General features: G+C 40.0%; 1 protein-coding gene across 1 annotated transcript in view; it reads right to left on the bottom strand.

The window, feature by feature from the left end:
• Window positions 1-2777, bottom strand: part of LOC117265887 (uncharacterized) — a 6452-nt gene extending 3675 nt beyond the window's left edge. Inside the window, exons 1-4 of the mRNA XM_033640689.2 lie at window positions 2540-2777; window positions 1967-2305; window positions 1326-1435; window positions 989-1145 (exon numbers count right to left, since the gene is read on the bottom strand). Coding sequence (XP_033496580.1) covers window positions 989-1145; window positions 1326-1435; window positions 1967-2305; window positions 2540-2756 — 823 coding nt within the window. The 5' untranslated portion in view covers window positions 2757-2777. The remainder of the gene's footprint in view (window positions 1-988; window positions 1146-1325; window positions 1436-1966; window positions 2306-2539) is intronic.
• Window positions 2778-15537: the final 12760 nt, after the last annotated feature.

Below are 15537 nucleotides of genomic sequence, written 5' to 3' on the forward strand. Positions count from 1 at the left end.
GATTCCTGAGGCTGAGGTGTGGGCATGAATTGCAAATTCCACAGTACGGTGTATTATTAATCCATTGCGTGTCAGTTGTTTTCAACTATTTGCTTTGTGTCCTGCATCCCCCCACCCATCCATACACCAGGTCAGATCCATTATTAATCTCAACTCACATCCTCCTGTGAGACACAGCTGAGAGAAGCATATTAAATGCAATCAGATGCTGCGATGCAATGTGATCTCATGCAACACTGTGTCTGTTTTAAGTAGCTTTATGGAGTATTTTTCTAGCCTTTATTTCGGCTGTACTACTCCAATATGTCCAACAGATTGTGCTCTCACCCCATGTCACGATTCAGAGAGCCTCTGCCGAGTGTGTTTGTTCTTGTGGTTTGACAGTAGATAGAGAAGAAGAGCAGGAAGTGACTCCTGACGTCTGTGTGGCTTGTGTTTTTTTCTTTGTTACACATGAAATTCTTGTGAGGAACATGTAAACAGGAAGAGAAAGCAGACAGCCGGGGATTATTTCCCTGCTTAAGCACAGCCCACTGACAGCACTATACCAACCTCTTTATCACCAGTGGGGGCAGACAACATGCAGTTTGGTTGTTGTACAATTTCAAACTGTGAACACTGTTTCAGTTAAGCTTGGTTCAGTATTTACCCTAATCCCGCGGGGCAAGCAGCAAATAATTGCGAGTCTCACTCTTAAAGTTTTGTAGTTCCCAATTTATTCACAGTTACTGGTGCGTTCTCATAACATTGCTGGCAGCTTCAAAATCCTTTGAATCTCTCCCTTTCCTTTCAGCTAATTAAAAATTAAAATTGAACGAGCTACAGTGTAATAACAAAAGTCAAGTATCAGCTCTCTGGTCCAGCACAGTTTATTAAGTCACTCAGTCTCTTGGGCCCTCTACTAGATTGTTAATCCAGCCCTGAGGAAATGCTGAAATTGAGTACAGCTCAAAGAGAGAAATAGTGGCAGAGGAATAGAGAGGCTCACCTGTCCTTAAGCTTGTGGTTGCTGGTAGCACTGTGATGATAAACTCTTTATGCAGACTTTTGTTTCCTGTGTTGACAGTCAGCGTATAAACCCCTGTGTGAGCATCAGTCACATACCAGAGCTCCAGAGATTCATTCTCTGACACCAGCCTCTTGTTCTAGGGCAAAACAAGATTATGTAGCATATAAATACCTTTCATATTGAGAAGATGTTTTTGTGTTGTAGGTTTTGATGTCAGAGGTAATCAGATCATCTTGATGTTTAATGAATGAAGTGAAATTCATTGTCAGGGCAGAAATGGGCTGATTAACTGTTTTAATTTTCTCTATTCCATCACCTTGGTCCACTTGTGCTGTACATCAGGGAATACTCTGCACTGAATGGTCACATTTTCTCCAGCATGGACCTCAATGGAGCCATCCACATCACACATAATTTGAACATCATCTGATAGAGAGAAAATGTATGATTAAGTTAGATTGACAACACAAGAATGCTTATGTAATACATCTGCTGTAAAAGGAATACAGGAAATGACTCCTATCAGCAAAAGATTACTCTCAGTTGCATTACACATGATCAAATCTTCTGTAATTGTCCGCTGCTTCTATTTTGTTTCTAACACCCCTTCAGTTAGATGAAAAGGAGGTAAGGGTGTATTGTGCCTGCGTCACTGCACAACTAAATGACTGATGAGGAGAAAAAAAAGGCCAAACACAGGGATGAAAATAAATGTCTCGTGGCAAACAAAGCTCTTAGATGTGTACTTGCAAATCATTACATACATTTGCTCAGAAGTAAATAACTGCTGAGATTGGCAGAGCAGCGGCGCTCTGATGCAATCAGGAGTAACATGAAATATATGAATTGGACAATAAGATAGAAAGTTATTGCACATCTCTATCCAAATATTAAATCCTGTGAAGACTGCAGCGCCTGGTTGGGGTATGGCTTTGCATGTACTTGCCTTCATCTTACCTTCGATCTTTAGCTCCGTTTCTCTCCTGATGGAGCCCAGAGGAAAACTTGTGATGTCACAAATATAGACACCACTGTCCCATTTTGCCACCCCGTAAAGTTGTAGGTAGGTGCCCATTGATGTGTTGTCAATCTGCATGGTGACATTAGGCCAAAACAGATTGATTCCAAAACCTCGGCTGTACAGGGCCAGCTTTGTGTTTTCATTTCTGTCCTTGCGCCATTCAATACTGACGATCTTGAGATCAGTATGGTTTCTTACGACACAGGGTAAGGTAATGTTCTGGCCTGCTACTGCCTCCATCTTTTCATTATGGAACACCTCAACATCCCGGAGCCCTGTCAAGCACATCAGATAGCATTGGAAGCAAGAAAAGTGAGGAGATAAAATCACTTACACTTTGAAGTTGATATTACAGACTGCATTCCACTGGGATGCAGGCAGATACAATCATAGCATTATACTGAGGCAGCCTGTCACACCAGAAGCCAAAACACATCTCAAACCCACGGTGAATATCCCACCATTGCTGGTATATTATATGAGCAACAGTGCATGTGGTCCAGGATTACCTTGTATAATGGAGGTAAGGAGCAGGAGAGAGAAGGCTGCTCCTAGGGCACCTCCAGCCATGTTTGAGCTCCCCAAACTCATCAGGCTGAATCCATTGAGGGATTCAGCAAAGACAGAAAGAGTAGACTGTCGACTGAGGTTAAAGAGTGAGGTAGAGACTGTGAGACGGGGAACAGGATGACCTATCTTCACAGGAAGCCACACAGAGTGAGTCATATGTGTAGCAGCGCTGTAGCTTTGCGGCAAAAAAAAAAAAAAAAGCAGGTGCAAAGCAGATACTTGCAATTGATGTAAACCTCTGCAGTGCTTATCATTATTTATTCTTATGGTTGGGACTGACTAACAAGATGCAGAGAGGTTGACTCATTTGATTTTAGATTACATCGCTGATGATCTAAATCATCCAAGAAGTAGGATACCAAGGGAGCACCCAAACACAAGCGAGAGATTAATTAATGTTCTATTGAATAAAAGTCTCTTTTTATTAATCAATTCCTAATATGCACAGTTTGAATGTTAAATGAAGTTATTTATATGGGTATGTAAAACCGTATTTTTGTAATTAACTCAAAATTTTATTTAGTACAGTGTCTTGCTGAACCAAAGAACAGACTCTTGCAGGCATATCCTAAACACACACTGCACACACACCTGCCCCAGTTTTCTTTTTATCATGTGCATCAATATGCATTTCATTTAGCTCCATCTGTTGGTCAATACACACTCAACAGACAATAAAACTGAGGAATCCTCTTATCCCTCATCTTCTTTTCAAGGTGAGCCACTAACCTGCATACTTAAACATGATATAAAAATGATATGTCTGTAAAATGCAATAAATTGATTGCTTGATATTATCCGGCCTTCAGGTGACAGCCCAATTGTTTTGCCCTCTGTGCGTGTTAGTGGTTAATGTCTAACTATAAAGCTTGTCACGCTGATGAAGAGATAAAAAGGAAAAGGAAACAATACAGAAATAATGGGCAATTCTGGCAAATGTGAGTCCATTACTCCAATTAAATAATTTGTTTACCCTATTCTTTGGAGAGGAGCAACGGTATTCCTGTAAGACATCGTGTCACAACACTGGACTTGTAATGCATAAATTAATTCTTCAAAGAACTGAACCATTTGTCTGCAGCTCCGAGAGAGCGAGCGCGAGAGATGGCGTCACGTAACTACATCCAATTAGCACAGATCATATGAATAAACTGGGAAATCTGTTTGAATCTGCCAACCAAGGGCTACATCTTTGTTCATATATAATGGGGCTAAGAAAATGCTGATCATTAGGGGCACATGTTTTTTGTAGAAATTTTCTTGGTGAATATAAGATAAACCTGTTGAGATACATATTTTATGAATGCTTTTCAAAGGTTATGGTAGCAGTTCTAATTTCATTGACCAGTCACAAAGAAAGCAACATTAACTGTTAGTGTCACAAAATGCTGTTATCCAAACAGCTTGTCCATCTCTTGCTCTTTTCATCTCTCCTTCACATCATATGAGCTCTCCCCTTCATTCATTATGAATACTCCCTGTAGACCCTGCAATGCATTTAGATGATTGATAACTTTACAGTCATATTCTGTGTATGACCTTTATAAGTTAAATCAGGGCTTAGAAGAGTGACTGCTATCTAAAGGGAGATTTCTATCAGTATTCTGTCAGTGTTTTATCTGAGTGTAAGGGGACCTTGCTGCATAGCTCCATTTGATAAGGGCAGCATCACTTCCCCGGGGAATTGTGGAAATTTCAAGGATTTCTGGCAGAACGTAACTACTTCATTCAGTGGCCCACCATTAATGATGAGAACAAAATGTAAGGCATTTGGCTAATAAGTATTATTTTAGCTTGTAATCTCCTCCCAGTGTTCCAGGCAGAAAAGTTAAATAGGAACTATTCTCATTCACAATTAAATAATAATGAAGAAAATGAGTTGCTGCTCTTGGTAGGCTAGTGCTTTTTGCTTTCTGTGGTGTGATGAGACGGAAAGAAAGTGCTGTGACCTGCCGGTGCACCCTACTCCTCCTGCACACACTAATAGTTCCACACTGAGGCCTCCGGGGCTCCTGGATACCCCTGTGACCTGCACCAAATTGCACTTTTTGCAGCATATTGCACCAGAACACTTTATTGTCAACTCTGCGTATCTATGTTTGTGAATGTGTGTGTGCATGTGTGTGGGTGGCTGTACATTTGTGTGTCCGCTGACCTCAAGGGGGTGTGTGACCAGTGTTGACACACATTCACACATTCTTCGCTGCTCATTTAGCCACATTCACTGCTCCATTTTGCTGTGAGCATAGTGTTATCTCTGTGAACAAGTGTGATTTTTAGAGGCAATGTATTATTAAAATCTGAGCATGTTGTACAGATTGTCTGACTACAGACCAGTCACAGCCCTGAGAGATTACTTGAGTGTGCTGCTGCTAAGTGTAACAAAGAGTGTAACGTATACTACTTTCATATTCTAACCTTCTGACAAAAGATAATGGATATGCTTTCTGTTGTTATCCATTTTAACCACCTACATGATCTGGATCTGAGTGATCTTATGGAGACTTTAAGAGTGGAACTTCTGGATGAAAGTTGTTATATGATTACAGTATTACTGTGTCTGAAAACTGTATTATAGGAACCTGTATTTACTTTTTATGTTGGAGCTAAACAGTGTCAGATCTGTGTAAAATTCTCTGACCATTTACAAGCACACACATGTTTTTTGCTTTCCAGATTGTTGCTTACATATAGGGTGTGGATAGCTTGTCTTGTCTACTGAAAAACAAATACTAAGAGAAGTAGGAATGTAAAATTGTATCACCAGGCCAAAAACTTTAAAGTCCAACTTGTTGCCCCTAAAGGCTGCAACAGGACTGGACATACCTATTAAACTGTGACAGTGCCAATGAAAACATGCATCCTGGTGTTCCGAGGGGGATTCTCAGTGTCCCCACACTGACTTGATATTTTGAAAACTCAGCTATTTATATCTTGCATGTCAAGCAGTGTTAGATTATGAATAGTTTTGTAAAAAAAAATATATTATGGTGGATATTGTAATCATGTCATTTTAAACCCTATACTGAGGCTGCACTTTGGCAACATTATGCTAATATGCTTATAATGACATTGTTAGCATGAGGTGTTTAGCAGGTTAAGGTTCATCGCCTTAGTTTAATGTGTTATGCATGCTAGCATTCCCTAGTACTAAACAGAAAGCACAGCCGAGGCTGATGGGAATAATTAGCTTTGTTGGTATTTGGTCATGAATCAAAGTATTGGACAAATTTAAATGTCGACCTGATGATGGTGCTAATTAGAAAGTCAGGGGATTGACAAAGTCATTAGTCTTCAACCTCTGGAGACCGTGGATGTCTGTACAGCCCAGTTGCCAGAAGAAAATGTTAGAAATGTAGGTTTCTGCAAGCCACAGATACGTTACATTTGTATGCTTCATATGTATCATATCAATGCTTCTAAAGTGACTAAGTTTGATGACAGATATGTGAGGTGAGTTTGTCATCAGGAGGTGGAGAAAATGACACGGCTGTCAAATTGCAGAGCGCTGTTTCAGTCCAACAAACAGTAAAAGCAGGTGTTTTTTTTTCTAGATGTGATTGTGCAGCCAAAAGCTGCATATTAACCCAAACATGATCTTTTCATAACCATAACAAAATGTTTTTTGTGCCTAACATAACCACACCTTAACCACTGAACTGTTGAGATATAAAGAAACGTAACCTTTCAACATATCTGCTACATAATAACGTACAAATGTTACACATCCCTAGTTTACAGAAACTGGTGATTGGGATGGTACAAAATTTCTTGGCAATCCATCCAATATTTGTTGTTCACTAAAATCCATCCCTAAAGCCAGGTTGCTAGTGTGGCTGAAAAAGTTTTTCTTTTAACCTTCAACCTACTTTTTCCCCAGTGATTGTCCATCAAATGTCAAAGCAGTTACCAAAATCGTCAGTGCATGTTGAGCTACTATTTTGGACCAGCGTGACAGACAGAAAAATCAACATGGCCTTCTAAAGGCTGCACTGCAAGAGATGTCAAAGGAAGGCATTTGGTGGAGGTCAGACTGAAAGCAAACTGCCATATTAAGACAAAATTTTGGGAGACTTTTATTATCGCCCATATTTTGGTAGAAGGCATTTACCCATCCTGAAAATTATACATTTACAATGATTGCTGTCTCCTCTTTCACCTTTTCTCCGTTGTTCCTTTTGTGTGACTCCTGTTTTCATTGCGACCCCAGATATTTGGGAAAAAGTTCAGTGTTTCTTCTGAAGAATAAATGGATGGGTACAAATAACAAACCACGGCAATGTCTGAACAACAGCAAACTTTCTGAAAGTATGAAATTTTGGGAGACTGTCGGGAGTGGGAGCTTGAGTGAGTGAGTGAGTGAGTGAGTGAGTGAGGGCGAGACACATGGAGAGAGTCATTGTGGTGGATAAAATATGAGTTTTATAACTTGTCAGGACTGTACACAATGGGCCACTGAATTAATGGTTTCAGATGGTGAACAGTGTATGGGGGTGTAAGGTGGGATAGCAAAAACAGAAATGTAACAATTTATTCATTACTCATTCACTCGCCCACCTTGTAGAAGACACACAATGAGAAGTTACACCAGAAACCGTAATAAACTAAACTGTTAGATAATAACCGAACTAATTATAACCAGCAAGCGGACATGCTTTTCAAATGCTTTTACTCATGGTAACACTGAATTGAATATCTCGGCGTGAAACACAGGAATTAGTCAGCCTCTTTACATTCATTTTTTTTCTGATGAACAAAAAAATATTTCTGTGAATATGATTCTAATTGTTATAGACCATAAAAGACAAAATGACCTGAGCTGCAGAGTAGGATTAGGGGGAATACTTTATCATACATCATTAGTGGGTTTGCTGAAGGATGTTATCAGTCATGGCCAGACATACAAGCTCCTCTTTCCTCTCCAATATAAGTGATCATACATCTAGTATGACACCCTTAGACCTTTGATTCACTGAGGACAAAGTAAAAAAATGCAGCAACATCTCTTGAAACTTTAAGACAGTGACTGTTTAGATAGTTTACACAACAAAAAGAATGGCTCCCTCTCTTACAGATAAGCTCAGAATAAAACTATACTTAGAAACGCACTATTGGTTGTCTCAGAGCAAATCGGTGTTCTTTAAAAGCCATCAAAATGCCAGCTTAGAGCCGATAATCCCCAATTATCCCCTGGACATGAATAAAATATCTCTATCAAACAAAGCACAGAGGCTGAATAAAAGTGAATGTGTTGGCAATGTAGGATTTTGAATGCAGAGATGTTGTTTTTCCCTCCCCCTCTCACTATTCTGCACAACAAAAGGAATGGCACCCAGCCACTTTCCTCCAGTGGTGAAGAGGAGTTTATTTGTGGTATATCTAAAATTGTTTTTTGAGCTTATGAAGCTAAACAAACAACAGCTTCAAGTCAGATTTCCTCTATGTGAAAGCCGTTAAATTCTTTTGTTTATCTTAATTCTCTTTATTTCCGTTTACTCCCTCCGGTGGGAGACATGCTTCCCTTTCTACTGTCTCATGCATTTACACTGCTCTCTCTGACAGCACAAATAGGTTTCGCAAATTTGCAACTTTTAGTTACCAGTACAATTTATCTTACAGTACCTCAACACACACACAGGGCCCGTAATGAGCCAGAATGTCCATATGACATCAAAGTGCCTAAAAGAATTGTTCATTTTTGCTGTAGTACAGAACCCTCATTGTGATGTCTCAGGGCTCCTTGCCTGAATGCAAGTCTCCTGGGACTTTGGTGCATTGAGGAAGAACTAACCCAGCAGATGAGAACCTCAGGCTCCAACTGTTAGCTCATTCCTATAATGATATATGTAGCTCCATGTTCAACCCCTCACTCAGCTTCTCCTTTTCCTTGTCTTTCCCCTTAGCAGTGTGTTGCTTTCATTCTCTTGAACTAGGGTGACCTTTTCAGCCCCTCAAACCGGGACCCTCAAGTGTATTGCATGTTCATGCATACACACAAGTATGTGTTTATGGGGGAAGGAGGACAATTATTTCAGTACTTAGCATGAGGGTACCTGTCAACACCATCGACAGCGCCTCAGCAGAGGAAAAATTATACTTGTCTCCCAGAATCCATCAAAACATAGTTAATTGGTTACTGTATAACACTGGAACACTCGAGGCCAGCTGCACAGTCCATAGATCAAAAGCTGTGGTTGCGTTTTACCAGATGGTCGGCAAAGGTACCCCCCTGAAGTCGGCTGCCACTGTCGCTTGCCCTGCTGAGGTCGGTTGCTACAGCGGTACTTCCTGCTTGTAGCCACCACTCATGTTTGGCTGCCTTAATATGAGCTAGCCCTTAAGAGAGTTACGTATCTCCCAAGCTAAAGATCCAGCTGTTGTTGTCAGGAGCTGGTGGAGAAAAAGAAAACAGCTCCAAAGGAATGCATGTCACGTCTGCTGGGTGTGTAAGTTCCTGCTAAAACATTAGCCTTAACAACTTTAAATGGCTGTCACAGTTTTGCATTTGTTAAGTCATTGTTCTGCCAGCTAGCTTATTCTGTCAGTCTGTCAATATATCAAAATGGACCAGTAGCTCCATTTTTCATCAAAATTGGTGCCTGTATGCAGGTTTTTTAATTGTGGGGAAATATTAAAAATATAAAGTAGGTGATGGACTGCTTTCCCATTGCCAGTAGACCAGTGTTTTGTACACAGTTCTGCAGTAGACAAGTTTGCCTTTCTGGTTTTTTGTTTTTCTTTACTGGCGTGTTACAGCAGAACACAGGATAAGTAAACAGTAGAAAGCAGCATGGAAGCCAGTGGAACTTTTATGGTGGTTATTAATGTTATTTTTTTTTAATATATCTTGCTTTTTCAATGCCAACTAAATTTGGAACAATGGTAGAGTACAGCTTGGATGGAAACAGACAGTATTTTGTGGTGACCTGTCATTGCATCGGCTGACAAAAGGGCTCAAATGAAAATGTCCATCCATGTGCTGTAGTTCTTTCACTGCCAGTCGAAGCTGATCAGAGCTGGAGCCGATCAATCAGAGTCTATGTCCCAGGAGTGAATGCTGACTGTAACCTTTACCGTTAAAGACAAAGGCCAGATGACAGTGGGTGTTAAAGGGTAAATTAGCTTGAAGAGCATTAGCTCATTGTTGACACCTATCAATATTAACTACAGGCACATTTTATCATAGACCTACGTCTTTATTTAAACCAATGTCTACAAGTGACATTAAAGTAAAACCCAGGACCTTGAATATGGAACATGTGGACTCTTGTTAAAAGAGTTTTCCTCTGCAAAGTAACTGATAACTTCTTGGAAAAAGCCCCCAGCTCAGTCTTATCAAGCTAATAGCACTTCCTGATTCTGAAGCATGATTCTTCATGCATTCAAGCACACGCACACACACACACACACACACACACACACACACACTCAGCTTGCATCTGACAGTTTTCACTGGGGTGTTTTATCTGTTATTATGTATAATGACATTTGAGAGGGTTTAAGATTTTGACAACCTGTCTAGGGACCCTGAGAGTGTGCACTGTGGGTCAAGATTAGCAGGGGAGGGTGCATTATGCCCCTTTCACTGGAATGGTGACAAAGATATGAAATCAAATGGAGCTCAGAAATATATGTTTACACTGCACGTCTGTGTGCTATTGCATGTTGACGTCCATGTGTTTTTGGGGCAGGGGACAAGTAAACAACTTCCCTCCAGCTTATTCCTTTCACTCCAATTCGATTTAATCATAAAGGCAGTACCGAGTTGGCTCCCACTGTGCGCTAGTTATATTTTGATTGTCTCTTGATGTGCCCCAGTTGGTATTCAGAGTGTAGTGGCATTAGCAGCAGCATGTGTTTTGGTAAAGTAAAATAACTGCGGAGAGGGGAGTGGTGGCTCTTACTTGGAACTAAACAGCAACATGACAAAGTGCTTTATAAAGTTTTCTGTAATAACACTGTTGAGAAATGTGTCCTTTGTGCAGAAAACAGAGCTCTGGGAGGAAATTCTGTGCTGCTTCACATGTTGGCCCATCAGCCCACAGACAAGCACACATAGTGAGTGAGTGCTGCAAACACAGAAAACAGTGTTGTTTGCCGACATTAGTTTTTGTCACACTAAGGCTCCTGTCCAGTCTCACTCATGTCATGTTACATTTTAAAAGCAGTTTACCTTTAAAATATTAGTGCCAATTACTTAAAAAATGCTGGTTAATTAAAGGGCAGTGCCTACAATACACCTCACAGATGCCCTAACGTGCTAATATCACACACCTTTGATATATTGTCCTATCTTACAAAAGTCAGTTTAAAAACAAGTTTTACTTCTTCTTTCTTCCGAAATGTCCAATCATTACTACCTAGTTCCACATAGTCTTGTTCTAAAGAACTTTACTGGTACCCAGTTCCTACAACAAAATTATATTGTAAATTGTGGGCTGTACTATCAAGTGTTAGATAATGTTCAGATCACATGGCTCAGACCACAGATTTTGGCAGCTGTGGTTCAAGCATACTGACCTCCATCAACAATACACAATGTATACAGTGTCAGAAAAGCACAATAGAGTCCGTGTTTCACTTCCTGACAGTAATGAAGGTCAGTTATGAACACAAAAACAACTCATACCTTCCTTGTTATTTGGAAAACTGCGGACTCAGCACTCTGAGGGTTTTTTTGGTCCACTCTGACTTATGGAAAGTGAACAGAGAGCTGCCAACTAGGCAGCAGTGTTTGGAGTGACATAAGGTGCTGCTGTGCTGGCACGGCGTAACGGAGTCACATTGAGACATGACTCATTATCCTTGCGGCTAATTTCACTTTCACTTCTTCAGCCATCCCCTCCTATTAGTCGCCATGATTATCTCCACTTCAGCTCCCTCTGACTGACAGATTGACTCTTGTAATATCTTTCCTCACAACCGCTGAGCAACTTTAAGAGCACTTATTTACATCCCCTCATGATCACAGATTCCATTAAGTTTGATATAAAGTATCAAGACGTCAGTTTTAATGTTGTTGATAAGTGGCGGCTGGAAATAATAATCGCTTAGTCAATAAAAGAAAATGCAAAATTGATTTTGGGCACGTTACAACACCCCTCGTCACTATGTATGAATAATTTAAAATGAAAATTACCACCTTTGTTAAAGTCAAACTAGGAGTTTGATGGCTGAGAAAATGCTTTTCAATTACCCTAAAACATTTTAATGTCTTCTTATGGCATATTCATTTAGCATTATTACATCTGTATATTGTGTGCATGCTGTCCTGACATTAGAGATGATGGTTTTTGAGAACCACAAAATCACAATAGCAAAAAATGTTGAGTCATAGTGAAACAAATATCTTATAAAATATTAAATATTTGTTTCCCCTTCAAATTGTTTTTGCTACAACAGAACTAGAAGTGTTTGTGCATTTGGGGTGGGGTGAAAGGTGTATATCACTGGACAGTAGATGTTTGTTTATGTTGATGTTGGAGACGAACACACTCAAAGTCCATCTCATGATTTATTCAGAGACGAAAAACAATAACAAAACTGACCTATTCTTTCTAGCTGAGCCTGGAGTAAAAACTCCAGAGTAAAACCTTGCAAAAAAGACAAAATCTGAGAAGTAGCTTAAAGGCAGAAACTTAAATCTTCCCTATCATAAGCAGACATAAATAAAGTCAATATGAGTTGTCTTTTTCCATTAAATAAGACTAAGGGCCTTTCCCAAACCAGACTCTACCCACTCCCACTCTGTCACTGAGTATAACGCCAGTTGTGGCCACCTTCACAGCTAGATTAAAGCACCCTTCACTAAGCTGTAGGGTATAAATACAGTAGCAAGCTTTGGGGAAAACTTCCATCTCTGCCGTTGAAAAAGAAACTGTCGTAACCTTTCATAACCATAGAGAAAAATCGAGCATAATCCTACTTGTGTTTTCATATGCATTTTTAGTGCTTAAATTTGATCTGTATGAGCTGCTATTGTTTACCTGAATGTTTATTAGGGATGCACAATATTGGATTATCCAATATGCCGATATATAACAACTTATTTGGCCGATAACCAATTTTAGTGATCATCAAGTCTCCTCTGTAGTGGAATTAACATCATACTATGCATGCATACTCCTATCATGATGGCTCACTAGCAGATGGACAACAAGTAATGAGCAAAAAAAAGAGCTGCACACTTAACACCAGTCCAAAATCTTCTTAATTCTGGTGCAGTAGTCAGAGATGAAAGTCAAAAAGCGGAAAAGGACTCGCACACAGAAAACAAATGTAGACTTAGAGTCTTAATGAAAGATCATTTTACTGGGGCTCTTCACAAACAAACAAGCAGCAAACGTTTCAGTCCTCAAGGGACTATCGTCGGTGCATACAATGAGAGGTCCTAGTGGCATGGTTCTTATGGTGTAGTCTTCTCAATCAAGCTTGATTGGGCACACCTGGAGCCTCTCACACAGGGCAGGTAATCAAGTAGAGGTACCAGCACTGTGTCACACATCACACCATTACAATATACATATATACAAACATCCTTGGACAAGGAGTTCAAGGGTAAGTAAGTACATCAACAGATATACATCTATACTCTAGCTTGGGGACTATTGGGGTCAGACTAGTGCACACAGACAAACCTACAAAAAGCAAGACATTTCTAATTCTTCATTTAGCCCATTGGGTTGTAGGGTTTTTAAATAGTAAATGTATTTGCATTCACATTGTAGAAGCATTTGGTCCACATTGCCACCACAACATTTGGGAATTATCATGTCAATGCCACAAAAGCTAGCAGATGGAGACATAAAATAGAGTGCTTTTCAATGTATGTAATATTTATTCATTGTGCAAAATAGGAAAAATCATGTTGGCCGATTCTGATAGTTAATTTAAAGCCAATATCGGCCAATACTGATGAAGTGCCGATATTATCGTGCATCCCTTATGTTTATATATTTTCCCTTTGTCATAAAAAGAAACAAATGACTAAATAAACTGATAAATAAATTAATGCAAATTAAGAAATAAATCTAAATAAAACTTACTCCTAAGCCTCTTTGGTGGGATTTCTTTTCTTTTTTTTCTGCAGCATTTTCTTGATTTACACTCTGATGTTTATTATATGCTTCTTTTTTTTTTTTGCAAGACTTTACAATCAAATGAATGCAACTGTTTTCTAGAGACTAGAGAAAGGTATATTTTATCCTAAATACAATGTAACCTTTATGATGTTAACGTCTCTATGACAATATTAAATGTCAATTGTAGTTTGAGCAGTTTATATTTGTAAAGGTAGCCGCATGGAACTTCATTTCTACTGATACCCCTTTTCCACCAAAGCAGTTCCAGTGCTGGTTCGGGGCCAGTGCTTAATTTGGAACTGGTTTTCCTCTTTCGACAGACAAAAGAACTGGCTCTGGGCCAGAAAAAACGGTTCCAGAGTGGCACCAGTTCTTTGCTGGACTAGAAGAACACTAAAAGCATGGGGGAGGGGGCAGGGTTATTGAGAACAATAAACGAGACCACGCGAAGCGCCATTTTAAAAAGAAAAAACAGCGAAGAGTGAAGCCATGGACGTATCGAAGCAACACGGGTCCGTCAAGGAAACAAGCTGTCTCCTTGCCTTATGGTCGTTGGCTTGCGTCAGCTGCACAAATACGTGGTCCGCCATCGTTGTTGTTGTTCCTTTGAGCTTGGCGCCAGTGGGAAAGCAGCAACGTAACTGACGTATACAGTGACGCAATGACGTGGCACCCTAACCACCTCGAGCCGTGGAAAAACAGATTGGTTCTCAGCTGGTTCGCAAGTTGAACCAACTGAGAACCAGCACCAGCACCAGCTCAGCACCAGCACTGGAACTGCTTTGGTGGAAAAGGAGTGTCTTCATGACAAACACAATAGGACGTTGCACATGGTCAGTAAATCGGCATCGATGCAGGCTCGCTGTTGGAGGGTTCTATAGGCCACTTCCACTGCTCTAGTTGGTTTGGGATGGCACTCAATGTGGTGGACCCTCCGCATGAACACAGAAACACAGTGAAAGTAGGTCGGGAGAGGGTGTAGGGGGTGGTTTGGGAAAGACCCTAAGAGTCTACAGTCATGCTAGCAGCACTTCGAGGCTGTTGTTGAGGCTTACTCGACAAGTTAAAATTTTTACCTGATGATGTGCTAGATGAAGAATCAGGAAATCCACCAGTGTTAATACAAATCATCCTGAGGAGGACATGAATGCCATGGTGATCCCTCCGATAGCTGTTGAGACATTTGACTCTGAACCAAAAATGTCAACCTGTTGCTGGCACCAGAGGAAAAGTCAGGGGGTTACCAACATCATTTGACTTATCCTGTGTGAACCAAAAATACCTCTAACAAATTTCATGGCAATTTATGCAGTTTCAGATTTCAGCTACACCAAAGTTGTGAATTGACAGACCCAGAGCCACGCTGCTTGTGTTGTCAAAAATCCTGAATGCTAGAATACTGCATAATATGCCCCGTATGATCACCCTCTAAAAATACATTTTAAGATAAAATCAGACACTGTGTCAGCTGACTTTATTTACTTTTTTGTACCTAGATGAAAACATGATCCCAGTGCTAATATATAGTGTTGGTTGAGGTCACTTTGCTTTCTAATATATGTTTATTGGTATTTGAAGCGACATGGAAATGAGGTCTGAGTTGAAATGACATGGAAGTGATATTTATGTTCGATTGCTGTTGGTAATATACATTAAGCTGTTTGTTGTAACTGGGATTGCTCTGCACTCTCTGCCCTGGGGTTTTGTTTTTGTCTTGGTCTCATTTTGGTATGTGTGTGTGGTTGTATATTTGATATATGTATAGTAATTATAACTATGTCAGCTGTACCAGTATTAGTTATGCACATTAGATAACTGGTATAATTAACTGTAAAATAAGAAACCAAAGTATATAA

The sequence above is a fragment of the Epinephelus lanceolatus genome, chromosome 11, assembly GCF_041903045.1.
Source record: "Epinephelus lanceolatus isolate andai-2023 chromosome 11, ASM4190304v1, whole genome shotgun sequence".
Lineage (NCBI taxonomy): Eukaryota > Metazoa > Chordata > Actinopteri > Perciformes > Serranidae > Epinephelus > Epinephelus lanceolatus.